The following is a 27985-nucleotide window of genomic DNA, read 5'->3' on the forward strand; positions in this document are numbered from 1 at the left end:
GCAAAGAGAAGAAGAGAGTCGCTCGTCAGAGGAAGACAGGAGGAGGAGGAGGAGTTACGGAAGAAAGAGGAAGAACAGAAGGATTTGAGACGGACTGTTGAGACGCTGACAGAAGTGAACCAGGAACTGAAGAAGCAGAAAGATGAACTCAGCAAACTCATGAAGGAGCTAGAAGAACAACTTGAGGAGAATGAGAAGAAGTTAGTGCAGGAAAAGGAAACAAACAACCAGGGTCAGATGAAGTTATTACAGGAGAAGAAATGGACCCTGTCGGCCAGAAAAGAAGAACTACAGCAACTGCATCTGTGCACAGATAAACTATTAAAGATAGCAATGGATGAGTTTAAAAGATGTAAAGAGAAGCAGGAGAACGGAGAGAAGCACATCCAGCAGATGAAGAAACTACTGGAGGAGCGTTAGAGGAAACCTCTGGGTGGATGACACCATGAGGAGACCGATCCCTCACCACCAGCTCATCTTCACCCTTCACACAGCTCCAGTCAACACGTTTAGAATCCATGTTTTAACCGACAACATGACACACAACCCTCTGGTGGTGACCGTGTGCACCTGAAACATGTTCTCACCGTACGGACTGAAACATGTCAGGCTCGGCAGCAGCCATGTGCACGTTGCTATTGTGTTGTTGCATCGCATTGTTTCCTTTTGTAAGTGTGTATGATCACTTCTGTGTTTTTCTTTTACAAACGTCTCACTTCACTTTTTCCTTGACAAGTTGATCAGCCTGAAGAGATGTTCTGTGGTCCAACTTCACTTTGACTATCCTGTACTTTCAATTCTGAGATCTGGTAAAGTCCGACCCTGCTTCCTTGTGTTGTACGTAGATCTGCTCTGTCATAGTGCAGTAAGACATGGGACAGGTACAGCAGAACGTGCCGGATGGCCTCAGAGTAGCAGAGCAGTCCAGACAGAGTTTTCAAATAAAATGATCACATGATCAGCTGTTATCAGATGAAGGTCCCCGGGTTTCCTGCCTGCTGCAGATCTGTGATGACGAGTGCAAATGGATCAACTAATACTATGAATTCACATTAAAAAAAAGTATGCATGCATGTCTGTTCTATTTACTGACAATCACGGTTTTGAGTGAAGGATCACTTTTGTGCGTTTTCCTCCATGACGGGACATCAATGGGACATATTGTCTGTTAATGATTCAGGTTTCTGAACAACTGGACTTTAATACAAGATAAGTGAGCCATATAAAACAACACTGGTTTAATATTACCTGTAAGTCCATTGGGGCAATACAAACTGAGCCGTGACGAGAGTTGTTACCTCTAGCAGCACTGAAGTGAAAGTGGCAGCAGAGGGCAGCGTGGGACTCCCTTCAGACACTCAGACTCCTGCAGGATGGAGTCTCAACTCTGGCCAGATCACTACAGAACAGTTGTGTTGTCACAAATGTGTTTCTAATAGAAACACAAGCAGCAGGTCAAGCTGGATGAAGGGTCTCGTAGTCGTATCTTGGCAGCTGGTGAAATAGTCACGACATGGTTACGAACCGTATCTTCCTGTACTTTTTGTTGTTTGCACTAGAGTGATATTTGGAGATGAATGCCATTGTATGTTAATTCAGCTTGGACACCTTTAAGACAGTTAATCTGGAGGATAACTGATCCTTTGACAGAGATAGTTTATTTTTCTGCAAACCTTTGAACTGGTTTGGTCTCACCACCCTGCAAGAAAAGCAATATTTAGTATTCTAGTGTTTCGTCATTCATTTGGATTGAGATCTTGAGGTTTGCGTGTAGAAGTAGAAGAAGGACCCTCCATTAGGTTTGGTGCAGCTTCTGGTTCTAATAACAGGACTAGAGGACAGGTGAGTGACAGGTGACGTCGGACCACTTCTCGTTTGCACTTCTGAGGTTGGTCACTTTCCTCTTGAGCATTCACACTTGTCTGTTTTTTTTAGGTCAAACCAGGTCATTCTCTGCGTGACTCTGCCTCACGTAGATATATTTCTAGATGTAGAATTCAAACCAGGAAACAAGTGCAACAGGAAGAGGAGGTCCGTACCGACGTCTCGTCTGTGTTTCAGCCTGATGCTCAGACAGTCGGCAGCAGGGACGCCATGGAGGTCACGGCTCTCTGCATCTCACTGGGTGAGTCCTGAGCCTCTGTTTCCTTCTGCCAGCAGACATGAACTGTGTCTCTGAGCTCTGTGCATGTGTCTCTGCAGCGCTGGAGCTGCTGCTGCTGCTGCTGCACTTTGCTCACAAAGCTGGTGAGTTGGACTTAAACTTGCGCTTGTGTTAGATTTCTGTTAGCATCTCTTGTGTTTACGGGTCGGTTTTGACCCATGTCTTAACCATGTAGGTGTTCTACAGGTCATATGACCTTGATATGAACACCAGACCCTGTTGTCCTTTATCTCTTCAGAATCCACACCTCCTTGCAGGTAATATATATATATATATATATATATATATATATATATATATATATATAGTTCCAATATTGAGATGCTTTTTTCGACGATGTGTGTCCATTTATCTGTTAATCATCTGTATTCACTCTTTCTTTTCCTCTTAAATGGTATTAGTGGAAATACATAAGGGGTTAAAGCATTCTATGAAAAGGAGCTGTATGTGTTATACACGACACCAAAGCTTCTCAGAAAAATTTGTTTCTAAATCTGACAGATTACAGTTCAGGCAGAGTGACATGTAACCAGTAGTGCTATTTTCACTTCTTGTCAGCGGGCGGAAAATGGAAGATGTACCATCGAACATGCAGCACATTGTCAGAACTGTCAGCAGGCAGTTACTGTAATTCTCACAGCCAAACCTCAGAAGGACAGGAACTCCAGTCATGGTTTCACATTTATGAAATTATACCACAGAACTGCATGCTGGGAAGTCCTGTCAAACTCACGTAAATGAGTTCAGGCTGTTGGTCCGGCCCTCCACAATATTTTCTGTTCCTCGTTTGGCCCCCTGGGAAAAATAATTGCCCACCCGTGGTCTAGTGGAAGGGTGGATGATTTGTTCCAGTTAATGGAGTAGTCGGAGATTTTAGAGAATAATTCAATTACTTTGATAGTTTCCTGTAATGATGCGTCGGGGTTCTGGAGTAAGAGCAATATATCGTCTGCATAGAGGCTCATCTTGTGATGAGTCTTAAGTGTTTGGATTTCTTTTATATAGGCGTTCTGACGAATGGCTGCTGCTAATGCTTCCATACAAATTGTGAAACGTGAGGGAGAGAGAACCAGAGCATTTTTGGGATTTAGTGAAATAGAGGTTCCTGACAGAGTCAAAGGGCCTTGAAACAATAAACACGTTTTATGTGTTTTTATGCATTTAACCCTCAAACAGGTCAATGACGACCGTACAAAAGAGGAATTCAGTCAGTGTGATGGCGAGATGTTCTTCATTACTTAGATTGTCCTTCAGCAACAAAGAGGATGTTTATTCATGTCACATACATATAATAACCATAGTTCCTGCTGCTGCACCAGCTGCTTTTACTTCTGTCAGGATGTCTTATTCTTCCTCTCCGTGTGGGCCTCAGAGGCAGCTCTTCCCCGTGTTCATCCAGACAGGCTGCAGTTCTTTGAATATGAGGGAGTGGTGGTAGACTGTAGGAAGTTGGGTGGATCGACTGAATGGAGAGTGATGAAGAAGCTCCACCAAGCGCATCCAGCCAGTTCTTCCAGCTGGAAGTCGTCGGCGGCGTCCTGCTCCATGAATCCAGCCTTTAAAACACAGAGTGGAGCGTACTGGTGTGAAGACGCAGGAGGGAACACCAGTGACGCTGTCACCATCAGCATCACTGGTACGGTCAAATAGACACTCAGTACTTGACGCAGTATCATCAGTCAAGACATATTTAGCACAGTTGTATTGAATTATTTTTCCGTTTTTGCCTCTAACTTTTAAGTGTCCATGTTTTGTGAAGTGTGAGGTGCTAGAAAAGGTTGATTTGCTCTCTAGCACTCTAACTATATTTGTATATATATGAATGAATGAATGAATGAAATGAAAAGTACTTTATTAATCTCCAAGGAGAAATTTATAATAATTTATAATAATTTATATAAAGTTTTAAGAATAATTACATACTTTGAAAATACTTGAACAAACTTCATTTGTAAAGCACATTTCATAGGAATACAGCACAACAGGATATGTTGTAAAGTTAAAATGACATACAATTCATCTAAAATAAAGATCTGAGAATAGTTGAACATTAATGTCTCGTGCACGGTTGATATTTGCGACGTACCTTTGGCACTTCCTCGCGCCTCCTTCAGCTGGGTCTGTGATCCTGGAGCTCCCTGCCCGCCCACTGACGGAAGGAGGCGACCTCATTCTACTTTGTAGGGAGAAAACTCAGTCAAAACGCATCGCTGACTTCTACAAAGACGGTTCTCACCTCGGGACGCGGTATGAAAACAGCCTGCTCATCCCCAATGTGTCCCAGTCCGATGAGGGACTCTACTGGTGCAGCATCTCTGGAGCTGGAGAATCAGCTCACAGCCGGCTGGCTGTTTCAAAACCGAGCGACGGTGAGTTGAGCTTTTTGTCGTGTCTGGATGCTTTTCTCTCCAGCTCCAAGACCGATGATGAAATCATGTTTTAAATCTTCTTTCCAGCAGCCGGAGAGGAGCCTGGTCCTCCCCTCGGCCGCTCCCCCGACATCCCCTGGCTGATGTGGGTTGTTGTGGGTGTGCTGGTGGTGGCTGTGCTGCTGTTGGTGGTTGGACTACTTCTCTGTGGGAAACAAGGTGCTACTGTCTCCTATAATCCCTTTAATCAGGGTCTGTTCTTCATCCTTCATCCTCTTGTTGTCGTGTAACAATGATTGGATGCCTGCTGTAGCCTTTGGAAGAATTCAGTTCAACAGCTTCTCTCTTTATCCTTTTATCCTTGACCAGGTCAACCAATCACGTCGGGGTCACCAAATTGTTAGCGTGTAATAATTATTGGATAACTGGTGAAGTCTTCGGAAGAATTCAGTTCGACAACTTCTCTCGTTCTCGTAATTTATTTCCTCTAATCACAAGTAAAGTAACAAGCGCTGCCATGGCGATAGCAGGAAGTCGTCCAGAACGCCCCGAACAGCCAGAAGTTCGGCTCTTTAATACACGGCTTTCCATCTTCAACATATAATAAGCAAAGTAACATTTAATTGTTGCCGGTCAAAAGGGGAGAATCCTGTTTCCTCCACTTACAAGTCAACGTTCAACACATTTCAATAACAAGCTTAAAAGTAAGAGGGTTATCTTGTTTATATTGACCAATAACTGGCCAACATTTTGCAGGTTAGTTGTCAATATGTTCGGTCAGATTTCTTCCAGTGCAATCATCCTGTTGCTTATGTGTGTTTATTTCTGTAATAGCATTATAGATCACTTTTTTTTCTGATTCCATCTCAGGAGAAGACGGTGTTGATCCACAGCGCGCAATATATGCTGTTGTCCAAAAGACAGAGCGGAATCAAAACGGTACATTATGTTTAATAACTGTGTGCAACAGCTTTCAGAGAGAAACTTGACTTTGAGTCACATTTTAAGTCGTATATACTCTATGTATAACGCTGTAGGTGCACGTGTACAGCACATTTAACTTGTTTCAATGACAAATAAACAGCCCGACAACGCAACATGAAGTGTCTTCTTTTGTTTCAGTGTCTCATGGTGAGAATGCAGGTGATCCAGACACTGAGACCTATGCTCTTGTTCAACACCCAAAGAAGAGAGGTAGTGTATATGGCGTTACAAAGCTGTTTACTGGTATGCACCTCCTTGTATGATGAAGACTGGAGGAAGACTTTGGTGCAACGCGTGTTGGCTCGATGGAAACAAATAACACTTTCTTGTGGTTGTGAGTTCGTGTCCCACTCAGGTTTAGAGGTGCTGCATTTGAGACTCATAAATACACTTAACCCACATCAAGGAAGTAGTTGTGTGTCTATTCCGTTCAGTTCTAAAGCCAGGAGAGAAAACCACACGCTATTATACTCATGCACAGATGAAGAGGATGTGACCCTAACTTTCTTCATGCGAGTATCACTTTGAAGAGAAACGGAGAGCTTCACAGCCTGTACGAGCAGCGTCAAACCCAAACAATGCAACATGATACAGTTTGAAAATGAGGACAACAACAACACTCCATAAACAATCAAGACCTTCTGAATATTGACATGTTTGTATCTCCAACAGTGCCAGACGCGTCCAGAGCCGGAAGCACAGCCCGGCTGCCAGACGAGAGAGTCGACTCTTCCTCCATTTACTGTAATTAAGACTGAGCTCATCTCACATGTTGGTTACTGTGATGAATGGAGCAATCTTTTACTAAAAAGATGACAAACCATTATGCCCCCGCTCCATGTGCAGCGGATCTGACCAGCAACACACAAACGCCAATAATCCACAAATGGATGTAACGCAAATGGCAATGCTAGGATGTAGTGCTTAAGAACCAACAACCTACACAAGTATTGACATTCCCATCAGCCTCAGCTGTGCTTGTTTTTGTGGTGATTCATCAAATGTTAGCATGCTAAGCTAAATGTTGCACCGTTGTCACTATGTGCACGGCGGCATGCTGGTCACACATGTAGCATGTTAGCTATACTGCCAGAACTCCTCCTGTCATATTCGTTGCTCACATGTTTGTCGTATAAACCTGAAGGGAGAAATAAAGAAAAGCTGTTTGAAGATATTGTTCGTTTCGCAGCATCATTCCATTTCTGCATCTTTATGGAGCTCATTTTATAGAAAGAGTTGACGTGGATGAACGGACCGGCGTAAAGGAGTCCAGCTGTGGACAAGAGGCCGGCGTGGGTCTTGACCCTCCTCGGTCTCCGCTGTGTATTTTTGGGCTGAGCGCTTCATCAGAGTCACAGCTTGAACTCCATGTGATGCGTTCACACGTCTGAGCAGCTGCTGCTGCTTTTAAACACACTCGCTGTGGTCGCGTGTTACAGCAGACACACACACACACACATAGAATACGTTGCATTGACGTACATCGTTCACCCATTCACACACTGATGGGAGTAGATAGCAATGCCATGTGCCACCTGCCCATCAGCAGGATCCGCTCTCGCCCTCCTGATTGAAGATGGACCGTGCCGCTGGACTGCAACCTCTCCAGGAACAGACGCTCCATCGGCCTCACCTGCAGAAGAGTAAACTGTGGAATAGACGGCGCTCTCTTCTGGTGGGCGGGGCTTGGACGATGCTCTGGGTTCTGTTGAGGAAACAAAGGAAATGATCTGCAGCCAGTTGTACAAATAAAATATCATTTCAGGGCTCTTTTCTCTCTCTCTCTCTCTCTCTCTCTCTCTCTCTCTCTCTCTCTCTCTCTCTCTCTCTCTCTCTCTCTCTCTCTCTCTCTCACACACACACACACACACACACACACACACACACACACCATATATAACTGCCTGTGTGCTTCACAGAAACCATGAAGGCCACACAAAGAGGATCACGGCAGAGAGCCAGAAGAAAGAGGACGAACACAGTCGTGGTCGGTATCCTGAGGGAAGAGGCGGAGGAGTTGATGAAGCAGAGAGATGAACTGAAGAAGCAACAGGAGAAGATGGAGACACTGGTGAAGGACACTGATATGAAATTTGAGTTTGTAGAGAAAGATGAAGGTGGAAGATTAAACTCAAGCTCAAAGCTGAAAAAAATAATCATTCTGTACAAACATGGTCTGAGAGACAGAGAGAAGGATCTTCAGCAGCTCGTGCTGCAGACAGAGCGACTGCTGGAGAAGACACAGAGCGCGATGAACACGGACGGACAGGAAGCTCAGGATCCTTCAAGTGTCGCTACGAGTTTCAGTCCCACATGGAGTTTCAGTCCCACATCGTCCTTCTGACTGAGCGTGTGCAGCATGATGCAGAGGAAGAAATTGGTCTAGAAATGAAGGAAAAGTAGCTCACGAGCAGAGAACAGACCGTTAGGGTTCAGATGAATAAAATCATTCTCTTCTATAATACCACGGCCACAGCATTGGAAGGACAACAAAAAATTGTTTTTTAAACCTTTTTCGTGAAAAAGAAAAAGCATCCAGTGGATTCAAGATGTTGATCGTAATGAAAACACATGTACTGTAAAAATAAAATCCAAACAAGGTAACGTTTCTAATTATAAAGTGTTAGAATTGTATAGTTGGACATCGAATCATATTCATATTAATACATTAAAGGTTTTAAAATGAAGGAAGATGACACCGTTTTAAACTGTGCAGCAAATGTTTTCTCAAAGTGCGGCTTGGAACATGAAGCAGAAACCGTCTCGATAACGTGACCACAGGAGCGCCACAAGGTACCGACGGGTCTTAAAATGTCAATGCAACGTGTTCTGTGTGTTTAAAAGCAGCAGCAGCTGCTCAGACGTGTGAACGCATCACATGGAGTTCAAGCTGTGACTCTGATGAAGCGCTCAGGCCAAAAATACACAGCGGAGACCGAGGAGGGTCAAGACCCACGCCGGCCTCTTGCAAAAAATCTTTTTTTTCAAAATCCACCGGCATGTGATCTGATGAACAGTGAGAACTTTAAACAATTGTTTTGTGTCTGCATTGTTGTCACGAAGTCCCACGTGTGGGACGACGTTACGTGAAGTGTCCTCCTACACTGTTTTTCCACTTCAGACTGAATGAAAACAAACATCAGTTAATACCACGGACATGTGATTTTTAGTATGTAAAGTCAAAATAAAGATAGCTGGATAAAAGAAGAACGTGCTATTTTTTTGTATTAATTCAAATGCATTTATTGTCACTCCCCAGACCTGCCATCCTCCTTCCTGCCACCAGGTGGCCTCAGTCTCTCTCTGGCCACTTGCTCCTCATTGCCCCGACACACCTATCCTTGTTTTCCTTAACCAGCCGTGCACTTTGTAACCGTCTCTTTATGTCACTCTTCTTGGCACTTTGTCTGTGACGGGACCAAACCTGGAGAGACCGTTCAGGCAGATGTGCTTTAAGAGGTGTTGCATTATAAACCACATCTTTCACCCTGTACAGCTGTGTAAAGGAGTGATGTCGACCTGAGCGGAGCATGATGTCATCCTCCACTTATTTCTGTAATCACCTTTTTCATTGTTTGCACTGTTCACGCTGTTAGCATTATTAGCTCATATTGCTGAACGTGAACAAAAGGAACAAGACACTGGAACTTGAATGCTGAAGCGTTTATTGCAGTAAAGTTAGGAAGCTTGTGTTTTGCAGGTTATCCTGAAACAGACTGGTCCTCCTGCAGCTCAGCTGTCAATGTCGACACTGATTGACAGCCAACAGCAGCAGGTGATGATCACATCTTCTTGGCGCACATGAAGGCGTTCTCATCTGAGCAGTTGTCGTCGTTCAAGAGACCCCACTCTGGAAAGAAGTGACAGAAAACATCTGCTTCAGTGGCGTCAGGAGTTTCAGTGGTCCATCAAACACAGCGAGCATTGAAACTGACTAATCTTGTTGGTTCTCACATTTCCTGCTCTGAGCAGACAGATAAAGGACCTCATCCAGGAGACTTTCTGTCTTAAAGTGCTCGTTTCAGCTTGATGGAGGTCATCTGTTCAGGAGGAGGTGCTCGTTCATGATAAGTGATCGTTAGTTGAATGAATCTCTTGTTCGTTACCTTTGTGGTTCATCTCCACACAGTCCTCTTTCCCACCAAAGTTGTCCGGCTGACCGGGGAACCATTCGTCATAGACTTCTGTTCCATCAGCGTTTTGGAACTGTTCCTGAAGACCACAAATAAAGACCTGTGATTATACCGCACTTCTCTAGTCTTCAAACCACTCAAAGCCCTTTAACACAAAATGACATTCATCATTCACACCACATCTGATGGGCGGGGCTAAGGCTCCACCTGCCCATCGGCACTAATTAGCATTCACACACCGCTACGGGAGCAGCTTAAGTCTAGTAAAGGACACAAGGATTGAACCACCTCTGACCGAAGGACGACTCTGCCCACCATTGAGTCATGTGACACATTCCCCAATCCTTCTGACCACAATGAGACGTTCGCTGCTCACCCCGGATCTTTTGATTCCAATCCAAACAGATCGAATTTCAGGGTTGGTGCGCATGGTGAGACAGATGGCGTTGATCGACTCCTCTGGCGTTTCAATGGACACCAGTTCACTCTTCAAGCTCTCGCAGTGTTTCTGAATTCAACAGAAACGGGAGTGTGAGTCTTCAGCAGCACTTTGTCATCACGTATAGATGAGGATAGATGTGTGTCATGACGTGTGTTTGCTTTACCTGTGCGTCGTCGTAGGATTTTGGAGTCTCAAAGTATTTAACGCAGTATTCGTCATCAATGTGGCTCCATCCGTCACCACAAGGGACGTCTTTGACTTGGCTGCATGAGGCTATCATCGGGTCTTCTTTGGGTCTGTGGAATTTTCTAGTCTCCTCATCGTCACCGTCGGGTCTGGCTGTAACGACGCCCAGGAAGCCCACCGACAGCAGCACAGCCGTTAGCACAGTGAGATGCATGATGACTCTCCGTCTTAGTGATGCTCAGCTGGAATATGATCTGCAAATGTGACAGTACACATGTTGAGTATTTGCTTGACAGTCTGGGTTTCACAACAAACGGCATGGACTTCCAAATAAACCATGTTTTATGAGGATTTAGTGACTGTACGGATGAAAGAAGATATAACTTGTTAATTAGTTTGAAGTAGTTAAAAGAGTAGAATGCCATCATGAGCCCAACAGACTTCAGAGAAGAGAAGAAGAAGCTCACCACAGATGGTTCTGGTTCCTGGTTGCTCCTCGGTCTGATTGTCTGGTGGCTCCTTCTCTCACTTTTAAACTCAGCCTTCGTGCCCTGTAGACATGCCATTAACATATGATTTGTCATAAAACAAACACAGCATTAAATAATCCGCATGCCACTGAGAGGCAGACGAAGGAAACTCGGTGGATGTGAGTTGGGGTTTGGTTTCGTCCAGCTGAGTCCGATCTGACCACGCCGTGAGATCCCGTAAGCTGGACTTCAACGCTGTATTGCAGCCACATTGTGGTGTCGGCTTGGTGCAGCAGCATGAGGTTCAGGGTGACCGTGGGTCGTCCTTCCATCAGGGAGTCGGCGGTTTGATCCCCAGCCCCGCTAGCCAGCGTCCATGTGTCCTCGAGCAAGACACTGAACCCTAAAACTGCAACTACTGTGTATGAAAGCTGGACAGTCCTGATGAGGCACCTCACCACTGTGTGAATGATTCCTGTGTAGTCTCTGAAACCTTTATGAGATGTGATCAGAAGCCCTCTGAAGCCACAGTGAAACTTACAGGGTCTGAAATACACGTAGCTGTGTTTCAACCTCAAGTCACTGGACTGAATTATCTGGATCAGCACGCATAGTCTCATAATAAACCCCTTTCCATTACCTTATGTATTGTGTTATTTAACTTCCATTCGTGCTCACTCCACTGGGATAACCAGTAACAGTTCACTCACTTCATGTATTTACGTCCTTTTTGTTGACAGTTATGAAGACATTATGTGCAGCTTATGGCTCATATGGAATACTATCTGGTTATAAAAGTCTTTAATATGATTTCAAAACAGTTTGGACATCCCTGCATGAAATAATTTCTCTACTTTAAGTTATGGCGAGTCCCGATGGCCACAAGGATTTGTGTTTTTGTTATGCTGAAACCCCATGAGAGTGAAAGGGCCAGTCTTTCATGTTTTTCCGGGGAAAAAGACGGGAGAATCTCATGGATAAGTCATAGCACATGATTCCCGATCAGGCTGCACATTTGTATGTATTTTAAAAGCATGTGCTGGTCAAACCTTTGAGCGGTAGATTAACAAAAGGCCCGCGGGGTCAAACCAGCAGTGTGCTCGCTGCACAAGGCTTTAGAGCCTTGTTGCGCATCGCCACACCAAATTATTGACCACGATACATGTGACCATCTCTCAGCTGATATTTCTACACCGTGGACAGCAACAGTTCATCGTTTTTATGAATTTCCATTACTTCCGTCGGTGCTGTTGCGCTAAACTCCCAGCACTGTCGAGAAAAGATGTGCACGTACGACTTATATTCCCAACTATGCTGATTGTAAAACACGCAATCGACAGTGTTGTTTAAGCCCCGCCCCCATAGTTACTATAGATACGCACGTCCAGCTTTCTGCTTTCGCATCAATCATTTGCGGTTAAGAATGACACTCATCTGCTGCTGTAAATTTGTCGTATATGAATGAAACGTCCTAGAAACACGAGAAACAACCGTGGCCCTGAGAGCTCAAATAGAGAAAACACTCCTGTTTTTGGACTCTTACTACTTCTTCAAACTTTCAGCTACAGCCATCATTTAAACATCGAAATAAGCACCTCACTGAGGACTTTCCTGCCGTCAGTCATCTTTTTTCTAACTTTCATACTTACAAAGTAATTCAATGGAGATAATCTTCAAATCCTCTTGAACCTGCCGGACACTGAACTCTCATTGCACACACTTTTATGAGCTCCGAAAATAGAGATTTTATGTATTTTACACTTACACGCAGTTTTGGATTCATGCAATTTTCAGCCTTTTTCTGAGTTTAAATGGGTGTGTGTTTTGCTGCTTGGAGGAAGTGGTGTCATGTACTTCCTGTATGTCACTCACTCTCAGCTTCACCTGTTCTGTTTTACTCAATATCAACACAATATTAATACAACGTCCTTCTGGGAGACCACGTTTGAGTTTCTTGTGTCCCAAATGCTTTGACCCACTGTGCTGCAGTAAGTGATGAGACGACATGAACCAAATGGACATTTAAAGTTATACCAGGACTTGAGTCAGTTGAATAGTATTTGCTGACCGCACCCTTCAATTTATTACCTTGACCGGTTCTCGTCAGTGTGAACTCCCTTCTGGCTCGAAATGTTCCTCTAAAATTTGAAGAGTTTCTCGGCCTGAGGCGATGTCAAACACCAGAAAGGAGGTCCGACTCCATGAAGTCATGCAAAGAGAGAGAGAGTTGGAAAAGGTCCGAGCTGAACTGAATCAGGTCTCACACAGACACACACATGCAAGCGAATGCAATGCAAAAGAAACTAAAGATACTCACATAAAAATGACCTGCATTTCTGTCTAAATAGTAAAACCGGGCTCATCTGTCACTCATCTTCTGTTGGTGTTATTGAACAGAGCAGCTCGTCTCAGGTCATGAGCTGTGAGGGTAACAGAGAGGAGAGACGCTCCTCTCCTCCTCTCACTCTCCTTCTGGGTGAATTCATTCCTTCACTGCACTTTACTAATGTGAGCACAACGTACCCGACACCGTGTGGTAAAATCATTGATCAGGAGCAGAGAAGTTACACAACATGGTTTGTGAGTTGCGCCTTCTAAATGCATGATAAACAATAAACAAATGTCTGTTATCAGAGAATGCTGTTCAATGCTGCAAACACACATTTGCACCCAGAGGAGCAACCTGAACACATGGAGGTGAGACTGTTGGTTCAGTGTTTGCAGCTGGTTCAGTGACGTTCAATTAAAATCAGGTGTGTCAAATTAAACAGCATTTTTAAGTACTGGCACTAAATAACATCTGTTGTGTTTTTAGTCAAAACAGACCGGCATGATTTTACTATGGAAAAAAGACAAATCTTCGCCTTAATTGTTTACCATATTTTATATTTTAATAGACGTCCGAACACATTACAATAAAAAAATAAGCAATCAGATGTTATTCGGTGTTGTCTTTGACTCCTGAAACGTTCTCCTTTGAAGCACATGTCTGTGTGAAGTTTGACAAAACAGACTCATACAGGAAGTGCAAGTGTGTTATGTTGTGCTTTTATTTTGGGAACCTCTACTTACCACGCCCTCTTCGATGTGTACTTCCTGTGGGCGTGTCTTCATGGAGGACGCAACCAATGCAATGAAATGGATTCCTGCTGATGTCAACCAAGGAGGTCTAGAGAGGGCCGTGGGTACACGGTGCTTCTCTTAAGATGGCTTCTGATTGGTATTTCTTTAGTGTGTCATGCACTTTATTGAGTCTTGACTGGGTTAAACTCATGTGTGTATTGTATCTTAAATGTCCTGCAGGAGTGTTGTTGGTGTAGAGGCTCAGGTTGGGTTCCAGGTCCCAGCAGGTGATGGGCAGAACCAAAGAGAAGCAACGTCTTCTGCGCATGCACATCCCGCTCTGTGTGTGTGTGTGTGTGTGTGTGTGTGTGTGTGTGTGTGTGTGTGTGTGTGTGTGTTCGGCTATGGGTGAACACACGCATGACTTAGGACTTAATCTGTACGTTACGTTATGACTTGTTCTGCATTTTGTATTTATTTAAAAGTTATATTGGTAAAAAAAAATACTTTTGATCCTTTTTCTTGAAGTAAATATGCACCACAGATGTTACTGTAGTTAATAATATTCAAATAAAAACATAAATAAAACAAATGTATTGAAGAGATGTGTTCTAATACCCTCAGTAACAGTCAGGCAACACACCAACCTTTTATGTATTCATAGGATTCTCGTGAGGTTCATTTTAACATGTTTTTAATAGAAATGGAGGCATATCCTGAGAAAGAAAAGGCCCAGAGGCCCTCACAAACATATTAAAACATACAACAATATGTTCATGGATGAGGAAACCTAACAAGGAAACCAAGAGATGAAGAACAACTTGATGACACATCATTGTTTTAGTGTATTTTACAGCTGATTTAAGACACGGGTCAAAACCCACCCACTAACACAAGACATGCTGACAGAAAGCTAACGACAGACATGCTGACAGAAAGCTAACACAAGACATGCTAACAGAAAGCTAGCACAAGACATGCTGACAGAAAGCTAGCACAGGACATGCTGACAGAAAGCTAACACAAGACATGCTGACAGAAAGCTAGCACAAGACATGCTGACAGAAAGCTAACACAAGACATGCTAACAGAAAGCTAACACAAGACATGCTGACAGAAAGCTAACACAAGACATGCTGACAGAAAGCTAACACAAGACATGCTGACAGAAAGCTAACACAAGACATGCTAACAGAAAGCTAGCACAAGACATGCTGACAGAAAGCTAACACAAGACATGCTGACAGAAAGCTAACACAAGACATGCTAACAGAAAGCTAGCACAAGACATGCTGACAGAAAGCTAACACAAGACATGCTGACAGAAAGCTAACACAAGACATGCTAACAGAAAGCTAACACAAGACATGCTAACAGAAAGCTAACACAAGAGGAAGGTTTTAAAGTCATACCAGGACTTGAGTCAGTTGAATAGTATTTGCCAACCCCACCCTTTAACTTATTACCTTCATCGGTTCTCGTCAGTATGAACTCCCTTCTGGCTCGAAATGTTTCTCTAAAATTTGAACAGCTTCTCGGCCTGAGGCGATGTCAAACACCAGAAAGGAGCTCCGACTCCATGAAGTCACACATGCAAACAAACACAAAATGCGACATTTCACAGTCAAAGTCTGAGTCAGTTTCATTGTCCAATATTCATAAGTGCAAACATACGGACATTTGAAAGTATGTTTCTCTTCTGTCCAACATGAAGTCAATTATGATGTTTAAAAAAAAAAAGTCTGTTAAATTTTAAGACTCTTCGCGGCCCCTCAGCCCAAAGGTTTGTCCACCCCTGACTTAGAGGCAGGATGTCGTTCACCTTAATGAGAACCGGTGAAGGTAACAAGTTGAAGGGTGCGGTCGGCAAATACTATTCAACTGACTCAAGTCCTGGTATGAACTTTAAATGTCCCTTTGGTTCATGTCGTCTCATCGCTTACTGCAGCACAGGAATGAAGAAATGCTCTCGGTGGGTCAAAGCATTTGGGACACAAGAAACTCAAACGTGGTCCCCTAAAAGTAAGTTAATTAATATTGTGTTGATATTGACTAAAACAGAACAGGTGACAAGGACAAAATCTGTCGGTAAAAATATGCATGGTACAGCATGGAGTTCAATATGCATGGTACAGCATGGAGTTCAATATGCATGGTACAGCATGGAGTTCAATATGCATGGTACAGCATGGAGTTCAATATGCATGGTACAGCATGGTGTTCAATATGCATGGTACAGCATGGAGTTCAATATGCATGGTACAGCATGGAGTTCAATATGCATGGTACAGCATGGAGTTCAATATGCATGGTACAGCATGGAGTTCAATATGCATGGTACAGCATGGTGTTCAATATGCATGGTACAGCATGGAGTTCAATATGCATGGTACAGCATGGAGTTCAATATGCATGGTACAGCATGGTGTTCAATATCCATGGTACAGCATGGTCAGATCAGACTTTAAGTCCCTGACTTCAAATTTCACTTGGAAACGAAACAAAACCCCAACAAACATGAATTGAGTTTCTTTCCACTCACACACCTTAAACAAGAGTCTGTCTTCAGTGGCCTGGGGAGTATTTGATGCTGTGTTTGTTCTTATCATAAGTTATTTTAATTTTGATGGTAGGTTTTATGTTGTTGGCAGAACATTGACACGTCTACAGAGCACGAGCGGTGAGTTTAAAAGTGAGAGAAGGAGCCACCAGACAATCAGACCGAGGAGCAACCAGGAATCAGAACCATCTGTGGTGAGCTTCTTCTTCTCTTCTCTGAAGTCTGTTGGGCTCATGATGGCATTCTACTCTTTTAACTACTTAAAACTAATTAACAAGTTATATCTTCTTTCATCCGTACAGTCACTAAATCCTCATAAAACATGGTTTATTTGGAAGTCCATGCCGTTTGTTGTGAAACCCAGACTGTCAAGCAAATACTCAACATGTGTACTGTCACATTTGCAGATCATATTCCAGCTGAGCATCACTAAGACGGAGAGTCATCATGCATCTCACTGTGCTAACGGCTGTGCTGCTGTCGGTGGGCTTCCTGGGCGTCGTCACAGACGGAGCTCACAGTAAGTACCACACCGTCAGCAACACGTGATTGAACTAAAACCTACAACCTTGGTGAATAAAGCTCTTGTCTTTCCACAGCTACAATAGCTCACATATTTTGTATGAGTCTAAAAGACGTCCCTTGTGGTAACGGATGGAATCGCATTGATGCCGAATACTGCGTTAAATACTTCCAGACTCCAAAATCCTACGACGACGCACAGGTAAAGCAAACACACGTCATGACACACATCTATCCTCATCTGTTGTACGTGATGACAAAGTGCTGCTGAAGACTCACACTCCCGTTTCTGTTGAATTCAGAAACACTGCGAGAGCTTGAAGAGTGAACTGGTGCCAATGAAAACTATAGAACAGTCCTGGAACGCCGTTTGTCTCACCATGCGTGCCAGCATTAAAAATAAGTCTGTTTGGATTGGAGTCAGAAGATCCGGGGTGAGCAGCGAACATCTCATTGTGATCAGGCGGATTGGAGAATGTGTCACATGTCATCACTGATCACCACCTTTATGTTCTTCAGGGTAAATTCATACACGCTGATGGATCTAAACTCGAGGTTGGTCTATGGGCCCCTGGTCAGCCAGACAATTATGGTGAAGACGAGGACTGTGTCGAGGTGAACCACAAAGGTAACGAACAAGAGATTCATTCAACTAACGATCACTTATCATGAACGAGCACCTCCTCCTGAACAGATGACCTCCATCAAGCTGAAACGAGCACTTTAGGACAGAAAGTCTCCTGGATGAGGTCCTTTATCTGTCTGCTCAGAGCAGGAAATGTGACTGAATGTGTGAACCAACAAGATTAGTCAGTTTCAATGCTCGCTGTGTTTGATGGACCACTGAAACTCCTGACGCCACTGAAGCAGATGTTTTCTGTCACTTCTTTCCAGAGTGGGGTCTCTGGAACGACGACAACTGCTCAGATGAGAACGCCTTCATGTGCGCCAAGAAGATGTGATCATCACCTGCTGCTGTTGGCTGTCAATCAGTGTCGACGTTGACAGCTGAGCTGCAGGAGGACCAGTCTGTTTCGGGATAACCTGCAAAACACAAGCTTCCTAACTTTACTGCAATAAACGCTTCAGCATTCAAGTTCCAGTGTCTTGTTCCTTTTGTTCACGTTCAGCAATATGAGCTAATGATGCTAACAGCGTGAACAGTGCAAACAATGAAAAAGGTGATTACAGAAATAAGTGGAGGATGACATCATGCTCCGCTCAGGTAGACATCACTCCTTTACACAGCTGTACAGCAAAAGGTCAGAACTGAACGGTAGCAGATTTGAAAGGAAAAGGTTCATCATATTTGATGTGTTTCTTTTAATCAATAAAGTTTGTGAAAAGTCCAATTCCAACAATGAATTGAATACGCTGTCCCTCACGATGCCGACACCAAGCTACACCCTGGGCCTCAGGGTTTGTATGGCTGTCAAATGCCACGTGTTTTTTGTTCTTCAGAAACCTTTTTCTACCCAAAGTTTGATGGTGGTGGAGATAACGTGGTAACTCTGATGAATTAATACCTCAACTTCTCTTTCTGATTGTTTTCTGAGTATTATACTTCTTTAAAAAGCTCTGGGGCAACGAGATACCAAGGCTGTTGGTGAATAGATAGTCATCTGCAAGTCATGGAACACAGAACAACAGTATTTCACATTGAAGGGTTCTGTTTAGCTCTCTGTATACTTTGTTTGATGGACAGAGACCCAAACTCGTGCTTCACTTCTGTAGGTGGAGGTGTGTAGGTGTGTAGAAATGCTGCACAGAAGGACTCCACTCAGTTCAACTCAATAGACAACAATAGACTTTTGCATGACTAAAAGTAGAACGATGAACAATACCTTTTTTTAAAAAAATAAATAGTATTACTATCCTAATTTAACTTGACTGTCTGGGCCTTTCCCTGGAAATACACTCGTCAATATGCACCATAAAGGGCACATTTGGACAACAATCTCTGACTTACAGCTGGACTATGAAGCAACAGAGACAGCTTAGGCAGTGAAACAACGTTTTAATTAAAAACCTTTAAAACCTGTGCTACTCTGATTTCTGTGTCCTTCACACCGTCATGTTACACAATACAAACACAACATATGGTGAATATTTGACCTCTACCTTTTGTATGAGCACATAAAGATTGGTCCCCGCAAGACAAGAGTGTGAAATGAGCGGGAAAGTGAGAGCAGCCAGGTGTCGGTACTTTATTTATTAACAATGTTGCAAACTTGTGCTGGGAACAGCAGGTGCAGAAACACACACACACACACACACACCCCCATAAACGCACGCGCACACGCACACACACACACACACGCACACACGCACTCACACACACACGCACACACACACACGCACACACACATTCTAAAAGCAGGCCCACAGGAGGACACAGTGCGTTTCCACACTTTTCGGAGCCCTGGGTCCTGTACTGTAAAAAAAAATATTGAATCATATAATTTAGTTGTTGATAATCAAAAAAAAGAAACCCGGTCCACAGACAAGGGTCAAAGATGTGTGGGTGGAGGCTTTATAAGCCTGATGTATACAACAATGTATAAGTTAAATAAATTTAAAGAATAATTTAATCACATTCATCAGTTGCCGTTCTGTCTGATGGATGCAGTTCACTGTGTCACTGAAGAAGGTTTTGCATGTTGTAAACTCATCTTTGAAGGAGCTTGTTTCCTGGAAACTTGAACTGAACAGGAAAGTATGAGGAGCTTCTCTAAACGCAGTGAGTGTTCCAGTTTGTGTTCGACAACGCTTCTCCCGTTTGATGCATCTATGTTGACCTATTTGTGAATATGTGTTCTTCATTTGCTTGTGCTTTGTCTATTTGCAGTCTCTAGACAACTGCTTTTACATAACTTGCAAGTAAAAGGATAAGTGGAGCGTTCCAGAGTCAGAGTGCAATGGTGACCCCATAAAGAGAGCACAGCAGTCCACCACAGTATCGTTGGACCTCTGCATACGTCTGATCATGACTGAGAAGATTTTTTTTTTTGTGTATGAGTCACACATCTGTCCTCAGTTCCCTTTTTTTTAGAGTGATGCTAAGATAAGGGGCTGTATTTATGTCTTCTTCTTATTCGGCACCTCATCACAGGACGGCTGAAGCCCCAGACAACAGGGACAGGTTTGCTTTGACCTTTCTTATCATCTTCTGACTCACAGTCTGCATTTCTTTGTCCTGAGTATCGGTATTAAAGGTAGTCTTCATCTTCAGCATCTGCATGATCTCATCATCAGCGTCACCATGAACACGCTGACTGTGTCTGCACTTGTTTGTGCCATGATGGCTCTGACCGGAGCTGCCGGTGAGTATAATATGTAGAAACTCTTACGGATGCATTCATCGTCCAGGATCAGTAATAATCCAGGTCAATAACTGCAATGTCAAACTTTCTAGTTCTTACAGGAGAAATAGCTAAAAAAGACCTAATGGGTGAGTAGCTTTTACATTTTAACTGCAATAGATTGCATCTTACAGAGCTGTACACAGTTGTCATCTTGTGAAATATTATTATATAGCATCAACGGTAGTATACATATTCTATTGGAAGAGACATACTGGACAACACAATACTCACCAAACTCTATTTAGTCCCAGCAAAGAGTCATGTGGTCAAGAGGTCCGCGTCTTGTCCCGGTCGTTGGACTTCGAGCAACGGTCGCTGTTTCCGCTACAACCCAAAACCGATGACGTGGGCTCGAGCTGAGGTGATGTCGGTGGCTGTGACTCCACATTTCATTGCGTTTGCGTACACACTCCGACATTTGGTGACTTGACCAGTTTGACTAACTTGGTGTTGTCCTCGATACTTTCTTTACTACCTTCTCGTGTCTGCGTCTCTGTTCATCTCCTGTACTGTAGAAAAACTGTGTTGCCATGGGAGGAAACCTCGCCTCCGTTCGCGACGTGGAAGACTACCATGCCGTGCAGTGGGTGATCATGAGCAGCTCTCACGAGTACAAAGAAGCATGGATTGGAGGATCGGATGCACAAGAGGTGTTATATTCATCATGGCACCACTTGGAAATACTGCACACAAAATACCTGTCATATTTATTATATTTCATACCATATTTATGTATTATGATATATTATAATATACTTACACTTCAAGCCCCCCACGCTCCACTTCAATGGCCAATGTTACCCTTAAAACTGCACTTTCTATTTCTATATGTATGTATTTATTTATTGTACTGTTATTAGATTTCTGTAACAAATGGATTGCTCCTCTGGGGCTTATCTTACCTTACCTTATCTTATCATATTGAAAAGGAATGATATTCTTTTTTTAGGAAAACCAATGGCTCTGGAGTGACGGGGCTCCTTTCCACTACACGAACTGGTGTCCCCGAGAGCCGAACAACGTTCACGGCAAACAGAATTGTTTACATATGAATCATGGAGGTAAAACAACACTGTGATTTTTGTAGGAGTGTCAGATATTATGTATCTGAAGAAAGGACCTCTTTCTGTGTCAGATATTCTTGGTTTTATGAATCAGTTCGGAGTCAGCAAACCTCAGATTGTGACATCATTTATCATCATAGTGTCAACTAACTGTATCCATCAATACTAACTAGCCACATGAAACGGCTATAGGTTTTGGTTTGTGTAACATTCACTGACTCACTTTTTTGTCTGTAACTGCAGCTGGGAAGTGCTGGGACGACCTGCAGTGCTCCGTTCGAAGTCCATCTGTCTGTGCCAAGAAAATGTGATTTCTGGATTGATAGTGAGGCTTGAAGAACCCCCTTAAAATATTTTTTTTTCTTTCTATCGCTGTAACTCTACTTCCGGAGCGCTACGAGAGGTTAGGTGAACAGGAGCTGGACGTTCTTTAAGGACTTTGTGCCTAAATAACTGCAGACTGGGTGTTTTATGGAATAAATGCTTTTAGCACAACTTTACGTATACTCTACATACATAACCATTCTTTCTTTATGCATTAATAAAAGGCTCAAGCATTCAAACAAGCTGGTCTGTCATTAATCCATTTATATATCTTTACATGTTGCACCAGTAACAGCTCTAACTACAGCACTCAGTATTATTCGACACTTTTTATGTTTTCATGTATTCCCTCAGTAAACATTGTAAACATGAGTTTATGGTCTCAATCTCAAGTTTCAAGCCTTCAGCACAGGAATGAAGACATGCTCTCCGTGGGTCAATGCATTTGGGACATAAAAAAAGCAAAAATATTCTGTACGTTGTGGTTGTATTGTGTTGATATTGACTTTATGTAAAACAGAACCAGTGAAGCTTAGAGTGGATGTTATAAGTCTCTCTCAAAGCCAACTTAAACAGAATGGCGCCTCCTTCTGGCTACAACCTGACCCTGCATTGAACTTCACACTATCACTTTGGTTGATGAGCGGCAGGCCTCTGTTTCCATCTTGACCCCACCGTCTTCAGATCTCTCGTTTGGGATCTAAACTGCAACAACATTGGTGTTAACGACCTCCTTTTATTCAGATTCATGGCTCCGACCATCTTTTCAGAATGTTGATCCATCCAACAGTTAGCAGAAATAGTGAACGAACAAATAATAATATACAAAAAATACACAGCTTCCAAAGAAAGTTGTCAGAAAAAAAAAGTTAAATAACTGTTAACCTGCTCTGAACCAGAGGGCCATGCTACATAACCATTAATGATAATGAATTACTAATTTGTTGGTTGTTGAGAATTTGGCTGATGGCTATCCGTTAGTAGTACACATGTTTAATGAAATGAAGCGCAAAACAAGCTGAAAGTGCAAACACAAACACTATAAATTCGTCAAGATGTCAACTGTGTTTCCTTTATTGGTTGGAAATGTTGAGTAGTTTGATTAGTTTGGCTTTAAAACAGCAGTATGAGAGCTGATTGGTTGAATCAGAAGGTTGCCCTCATGTTGTTTCTGGTGTTTTTGATGTCCAGCTCCAGCTGCGTGATCCTCACCTGCACAACAGAAACTGTGTTAGCGATAAGTTTTAATCTCAGGAGTGTTTGGCCTTTTGCTTTTTATGTATGTTTGTTTGAACACTAACATCTTTGGAATTGAGTTTTTCTCTCAGGCCTCTGATTTCGTCTTGTTGTCTGTAATATGCCTGCAGGAGCTGGAATTAAAGAAACAAGTTTCTTGGCAGGAAGAGGAGGAAGTCCAACCAAAACACTGGCATACTCGGTATCCTCACGCGCACATCTGAGCCTCACCTCGCTCTCGGTTGTAGGCGGCGGCCTCTCTGCAGGTTCACAGCAGTGTGGAGTGCAGCAGTACGTCCACAGCGGGATCTGGGTCTCATCCGGCTGCCACCCGGACAGATCGCTCATCTCCCTTGGGTATTTGGCATCCTGGTAGGCCAACTGCTCCTCAAGGAAGGCCTCAAGAGAAAGGATCAGCGGGTTTATACGACAGCAGCAAAACAGAGCTAGGCAAAACTTTGAGACAAGTTGAGTTTACAGTGAACAATAAGCTACAATATGGTCTCTAGAGCGATCACGGAATGGCTTGTCGCCAGGTGTTGAGGTGCCAGTTTTCAGCCTTGATCTTGTTTTTTGGTGACCTTTGAGTCAGTCGTTTGGAAGAGTTCCTGTACAGCTCCACCTCACCCCTCACTGAAGTCAAGTGTGCGTCACAAAAACAGATTTGCCTCAATTTTAATCTTTACACTTGACAAAAAACGACCATGGTTGACTTTGGGAAAATGTTTTTTTTGCGCCCTCCATCCCCAGGTTGGTCGTCCTTCAGAGGATCTGCAGTTCGATCCCCAGCTCCTCCAGTCCATGTCGAAATGTCCTTGGACAAGAATGTGTGTGAACACATATTTTTGATGGATAGTGGCACCTTAGTCATTAGTGTATGGATGGGTGAATGACATGTAGTCACCAGAGCAGCGTTATACACTTCGCTTTAGCATTTACATACATGTTTCCCGTTGCAGTGGCAACTCTGCCAGATTTACTATAATCTTAACAAATAGCCGGCAGTAACATATTTCTTCTTCTACCTCTTCCATAATGTCCAGGGTGGGCCCGGTCACTGCAACAACAGCCAGATCCATCTGAAACCTCAAGGAACTGTGCTGCCTCACTAGCCCTTTCTCCGCAGGGGTTTCTGGGTACGGGTTGGTGACTCGAGTCCCAGGCTTCAAGGACATCAGCACCGGGCCTGATGGAGATATGTAAGATACGCATGGGTCTATCTCATATCCATCAGCGATTTTGGCTTAAAGACACTTATGCCTTACTGACTTCTGTTGATCCCCAACAGCCACTCTTGAGCCGTCATGGCCGCCTGGTTTCCGGCTGTCATTGGGTACAGATCCTCTTGGAAAACATCTGTCTGGAAAGACAGAAGACAAACTGCTGCAACTACTTTCTGTCTTGATCATCAGTAAATGCTGATGATAATAAAAAAGTGAGGTAAACGTGTTTGATCACCTTTTTTCGTGGTACGATCATGGACAGTGGTTCCACTAGGTCTTTGATGGCGATCAGACGGTAAAATCGGAAAACTTCACAGGCGCTCACGTCCAGGCCGCGCTTTGGCATCACCCCTAAAATGAAGAAATTTGTCAAAGGTCATTCCGAAAATTACAGTGTCTGTTTTATTAGTAGCTTTGCTACTACTTTAGGTTGCTAGAAATACATTTGGTTCAGCGACCTAAATTGGTCTTTTTTTATAGAATAAGTACTAGAATTGGCTAAAATAGTAGTAAAAAGGAAGTATGCGTCGATCTCACCAAGTCCTTTTTGTGGCAGCAGAGACCTGTACTCTGACAGAAAGCTGATATACGGTTTCTCAGTGCTCAGCTCATAGTAACGGATGTTCCCGTCACCCTAAATCAAACCATTTAAGAGCACATGAGTTTTGTAGAAAAATGTATCAACAACCAAACTGAAACGCAAACGAGAGATATATGCTGAAGTTGTATGAGGCGCAATCCCGACCAACTGCAGGAAATAAAGACAAGACGTAGGAGATGATGTGTTGACCTTTCCTGCCAAGTAGAGCATGTGTGTGTCGGGGTCATAGAACGGGAAGAGGACTCCTGCACATCCGTCTAAATCTTCTTCAAACAGCGGCTCAGACAAGTCGTCCTGCACACAAAGAAATCCCGAACATATTCATGATATTTCTGGACCTCTAAAAAAATCATTAGATTTCGGTATTAAGGGAGAATCAAATTTGTTGGACTTGAAAATCGAGCAATAATAGGCTTTGGAGCTCAAAAACATAATCTACCAACCTGATTGTAGAAGTATGTATACTGTAGTTTAATGAATCCAGGGAACATAATGCATTTCATTAAATCCTCTTCTGTTTTGTGCTTTGTCATTTTAGATATTTATACCCAGTGTTCTACATCACTCTATTGAATCATCAATCACATGCCAACGTGTGTCGGTGTCTTACGGGGTCCCAAAGGACGATCTGTCGGTGGTGCCAGGGTGAGCTGCCGGTGGACAGAAGCATATTCAACCCTCCGATGTATAAAACTTTGCTGGCTCTGTGGGTCTTGCTGCTGGACACCTGCGGGAACGTTATCACACATTTTTCTTGTTTCAGTTGTCACACCTTCAGACGAAACAAATACCTCCAAAATGCACCTGTAGGATCCTCCCTGTCCTTGGGTCCAGGACACGAACCCGTCTGTCTTTGGACGTGACCGCCAGCCGGCTGCCGTCGCTGTTGAAGCTGACCGACAGAAGCAGCGCATCAGATGGGTAGCGGTGGTGGACGGGCATCAGGACCACCCGGACCGGGTACCTGAGCACCGCACCTACCTGGGACACATCCCAGAGCAGGACCTGGGGCAGAAAGAGAGACAACGTCAGGGCTGTTTTGCTGGGTGAGTTTACCTTCACCTGAAAACACAAATAGCCAGATTTGGGATGAATGACATGCGAGGATTGGCCTGATTGTGGGTCAAAATCTGTCTGCCGACAGTGAATTTCATCCTCAAAACTCGACCACATTTGACATTTCTGGTTCAAATGTGGTTCTTTAGAGCCGGAAACCTCTGGTTCTGAGAAGTGAAGCCAATGCTGAAGAGCCTGTAACCTGCATTCCACCAAGGGGGCGACACTTATGGTTGAGGAAAAAAAAGTCTGATTGTTTAGAAGTATGAAGCATGATGTTAGTTTAGCAAATTATGGTTCCATTTAGAGTCGAGTAGACCATAAAGCCGGGTATGCTCTAGGGCTTAAACAGGTATGCTTCAGGGCAAAAATGGGTATGCTTTAGGCTGAAATGGGTATGCTTTAGGCTGAAATGGGTATGCTTTAGGCTGAAATGGGTATGCTTTAGGCTGAAATGGGTATGCTTTAGGCTGAAATGGGTATGCTTTAGGGCTGAAGCTTCATGGTGAAGAGCAGGTTGCATCTCAGGTGTTTGTCTGGTCTGAGTTGTCCATGTTTCCGTCCGATGACTTCAACCCTTTGCCTCTAGACTGAGTCCACAATCCAAAGGCTGTTGTTGTGTACATATTGTCTTCTTACAACACACACTAATAACAGATCAGTTTTCTTAATCATAAATTTTTTTATAACAAAAGTGCTGATTTCTACGTTGCTTTGGACCAAAAAGTAACGGCTCTGACTAAAGCTGCCACTGACCAATGAGCATCGTCACCTTGTAGTCGTAGGCGGAGCTTAGCAGCAGGTTCTCAGCTGTTGGATGCCACTCAATAAGCGCCACCCTCCTGGAGTGACCAATCAGAGTGGTCCTGGCTTTGGTGAGGTTCTGCTGGACGCCACAGACTGGGATGTCCCAGATCTTCACCTGCACACAGACACAGGTACCGGCTGGTGTTTACTATACTCGTGGGGACATTTCAGCAGGAAAACATCACGGGTTCAGACAAATGGGGTCAGATGTCGCGCTTACGGTGCAATCCTCTGAGCATGAGGCGACGCAGTGGTCGTCAAACGGGTTCCACTTGACGTCCAGGACCGGCCCACTGTGACCGCACACCCTCGGGTGCTGAGGGTCCACCCTGCCTGTCTGAGAGGACGCAGTGGGATTTGACCTGATTTTGATCTGTTCAACCTTTTCCACCCGAACAGATCCCAATTGGGGTCTGCACATGCACAAACACCCCTCTACATCCGATACTGACACACACACACACACACACACACACACACACACTTAAGATGCTCATTGGTCAGTGTACCTCTTTTCCCCATGTTCAAGTGGTCGTACAAACTACAAGTGAGTTCTAATACTTCTGTTATTTTATATCATCCAGCATGATTCTGAGCAAGATTTGCCAAAAAAACATCCTCAAGCGGTCCCTGAGTTTTTCCAGTTCCATGGTTCAGGGCCTTAACAACATCACACATACTAATAACACACCTTTTTGGAAAGCTTAGGACCTAAGGAATCCAAATCCGCAATATAAATCCCTGCAAAACAAAGCTTTGACATATTGGGAAGGTGTTTTAGTAAAAGAACCGTGTCGTTGGGTTCAAACATAGAAAAGTTACTTGTTCTAAGGGAAAACATTGTTGGATTTTTGCGTGCTGCAGCTTTAAATCTTCAGGAGCTTCTGCTAGTGCTCTACGACCCAAATGCAGAAACATCAGTTTAACTCTTTAACCATGTGTATATTATCACAAGGGTTACAGTATTGTAGCACTTTAAATGAAGTTAATAAACGTTGTGGTTGCAGAGATAATTAAGTTTACGTTTTTAAAAAAGAGACTTAGAAAATCAGGCTGTGTGACTCGGGGCCCAAAACGTTGTTGATCCTCTTTGCTTCTACATGCATCCCCACATCCTATGTGTGTAACACAAAGCATCACGTTCTACTTCCTTCTGTCTCCTTTTTTAATGCGTGCGAGTGATGCCCACGAGTGACGACTACGCACATGATGGATGGGCAGGACCAAAAAAGCCCCGCCCCCGGCGCACTCCGTCACCACGGCGAGGAAGCAGGGATTGGCTGAGCAGTAGTGGTTGTCGTGGACGCTGCGAGCGATCGGCACGCCATCGTAGCCGCGCTCCTTGCTGGACGGCTTCCCGAAGACGTGACGGAACTTTGAGCAGCGGAAAGACGAACGCCACGACATCTGCAGGAC

The 27985-nt window shown here is 43.7% G+C and overlaps 4 protein-coding genes across 4 annotated transcripts; 2 read left to right on the forward strand and 2 right to left on the reverse strand.

Moving 5' to 3' along the window:
- Nucleotides 1-9165: 9165 nt before the first annotated feature.
- On the reverse strand, nucleotides 9166-10790 carry LOC137792435 (C-type isolectin Sp-CL4-like). Its single transcript, XM_068588106.1, has 5 exons — nucleotides 10746-10790; nucleotides 10256-10532; nucleotides 10027-10158; nucleotides 9624-9729; nucleotides 9166-9367 (listed from the first exon to the last, which is right to left on the reverse strand). The coding sequence occupies exons 2-5, from the start codon at nucleotides 10490-10492 to the stop codon at nucleotides 9300-9302; spliced, it is 543 nt and encodes a 180-aa protein (XP_068444207.1). The 5' UTR covers nucleotides 10493-10532; nucleotides 10746-10790; the 3' UTR covers nucleotides 9166-9299.
- Nucleotides 10791-16431: 5641 nt separating this feature from the next.
- On the forward strand, nucleotides 16432-17960 carry LOC137792625 (C-type isolectin Sp-CL4-like). Its single transcript, XM_068588365.1, has 6 exons — nucleotides 16432-16565; nucleotides 16779-16891; nucleotides 16971-17095; nucleotides 17196-17327; nucleotides 17413-17521; nucleotides 17788-17960. The coding sequence occupies exons 2-6, from the start codon at nucleotides 16819-16821 to the stop codon at nucleotides 17853-17855; spliced, it is 507 nt and encodes a 168-aa protein (XP_068444466.1). The 5' UTR covers nucleotides 16432-16565; nucleotides 16779-16818; the 3' UTR covers nucleotides 17856-17960.
- Nucleotides 17961-19994: 2034 nt separating this feature from the next.
- On the forward strand, nucleotides 19995-21882 carry LOC137792317 (type-2 ice-structuring protein-like). Its single transcript, XM_068587946.1, has 7 exons — nucleotides 19995-20035; nucleotides 20126-20216; nucleotides 20309-20344; nucleotides 20504-20619; nucleotides 20774-20908; nucleotides 21208-21319; nucleotides 21566-21882. Exons 2-7 carry the CDS (start codon nucleotides 20156-20158, stop codon nucleotides 21631-21633), a joined length of 528 nt encoding a protein of 175 aa, XP_068444047.1. The 5' UTR covers nucleotides 19995-20035; nucleotides 20126-20155; the 3' UTR covers nucleotides 21634-21882.
- Nucleotides 21883-22792: 910 nt separating this feature from the next.
- Nucleotides 22793-27985, reverse strand: LOC137792240 (coronin-2B-like). The gene is made up of 13 exons (XM_068587813.1): nucleotides 27776-27985; nucleotides 26790-26906; nucleotides 26535-26684; nucleotides 25511-25711; nucleotides 25317-25433; nucleotides 24896-25000; nucleotides 24643-24739; nucleotides 24341-24456; nucleotides 24152-24242; nucleotides 23908-24068; nucleotides 23114-23281; nucleotides 22948-23016; nucleotides 22793-22858 (listed from the first exon to the last, which is right to left on the reverse strand). Exons 1-13 carry the CDS (start codon nucleotides 27974-27976, stop codon nucleotides 22793-22795), a joined length of 1659 nt encoding a protein of 552 aa, XP_068443914.1. The 5' UTR covers nucleotides 27977-27985.

The sequence above is a fragment of the Clinocottus analis genome, unplaced genomic scaffold (assembly GCF_023055335.1).
Source record: "Clinocottus analis isolate CAN_PGR_092001 unplaced genomic scaffold, fCliAna1.0.p SCAF_21, whole genome shotgun sequence".
Lineage (NCBI taxonomy): Eukaryota > Metazoa > Chordata > Actinopteri > Perciformes > Cottidae > Clinocottus > Clinocottus analis.

What these genes read in the sequence shown, in the direction of transcription:
- LOC137792317 (XM_068587946.1), top strand. Translation starts at nt 20,156, where the DNA reads ATGAACACGCTGACTGTGTCTGCACTTGTTTGTGCCATGATGGCTCTG. An exon ending in GGCTCTGACCGGAGCTGCCG is followed by an intron (nt 20,217 to 20,308) that starts GTGAGTATAATA and finishes CAAACTTTCTAG; the next exon opens with TTCTTACAGGAGAAATAGCT. An exon ending in TGACGTGGGCTCGAGCTGAG is followed by an intron (nt 20,620 to 20,773) that starts GTGATGTCGGTG and finishes CCTGTACTGTAG; the next exon opens with AAAAACTGTGTTGCCATGGG.
- LOC137792435 (XM_068588106.1), bottom strand. Translation starts at nt 10,492, where the DNA reads ATGCATCTCACTGTGCTAACGGCTGTGCTGCTGTCGGTGGGCTTCCTG. An exon ending in AATCCTACGACGACGCACAG is followed by an intron (nt 10,159 to 10,255) that starts GTAAAGCAAACA and finishes TGTTGAATTCAG; the next exon opens with AAACACTGCGAGAGCTTGAA. An exon ending in TGTGGAGATGAACCACAAAG is followed by an intron (nt 9,368 to 9,623) that starts GTAACGAACAAG and finishes ACTTCTTTCCAG; the next exon opens with AGTGGGGTCTCTTGAACGAC.
- LOC137792625 (XM_068588365.1), top strand. Translation starts at nt 16,819, where the DNA reads ATGCATCTCACTGTGCTAACGGCTGTGCTGCTGTCGGTGGGCTTCCTG. An exon ending in CGTCACAGACGGAGCTCACA is followed by an intron (nt 16,892 to 16,970) that starts GTAAGTACCACA and finishes GTCTTTCCACAG; the next exon opens with CTACAATAGCTCACATATTT. An exon ending in TTGGAGTCAGAAGATCCGGG is followed by an intron (nt 17,328 to 17,412) that starts GTGAGCAGCGAA and finishes TATGTTCTTCAG; the next exon opens with GGTAAATTCATACACGCTGA.
- LOC137792240 (XM_068587813.1), bottom strand. Translation starts at nt 27,976, where the DNA reads ATGTCGTGGCGTTCGTCTTTCCGCTGCTCAAAGTTCCGTCACGTCTTC. An exon ending in TGGTCCTGCCCATCCATCAT is followed by an intron (nt 26,907 to 27,775) that starts GTGCGTAGTCGT and finishes GCGTCCTCTCAG; the next exon opens with ACAGGCAGGGTGGACCCTCA. An exon ending in AAAAACTCAATTCCAAAGAT is followed by an intron (nt 22,859 to 22,947) that starts GTTAGTGTTCAA and finishes TCTGTTGTGCAG; the next exon opens with GTGAGGATCACGCAGCTGGA.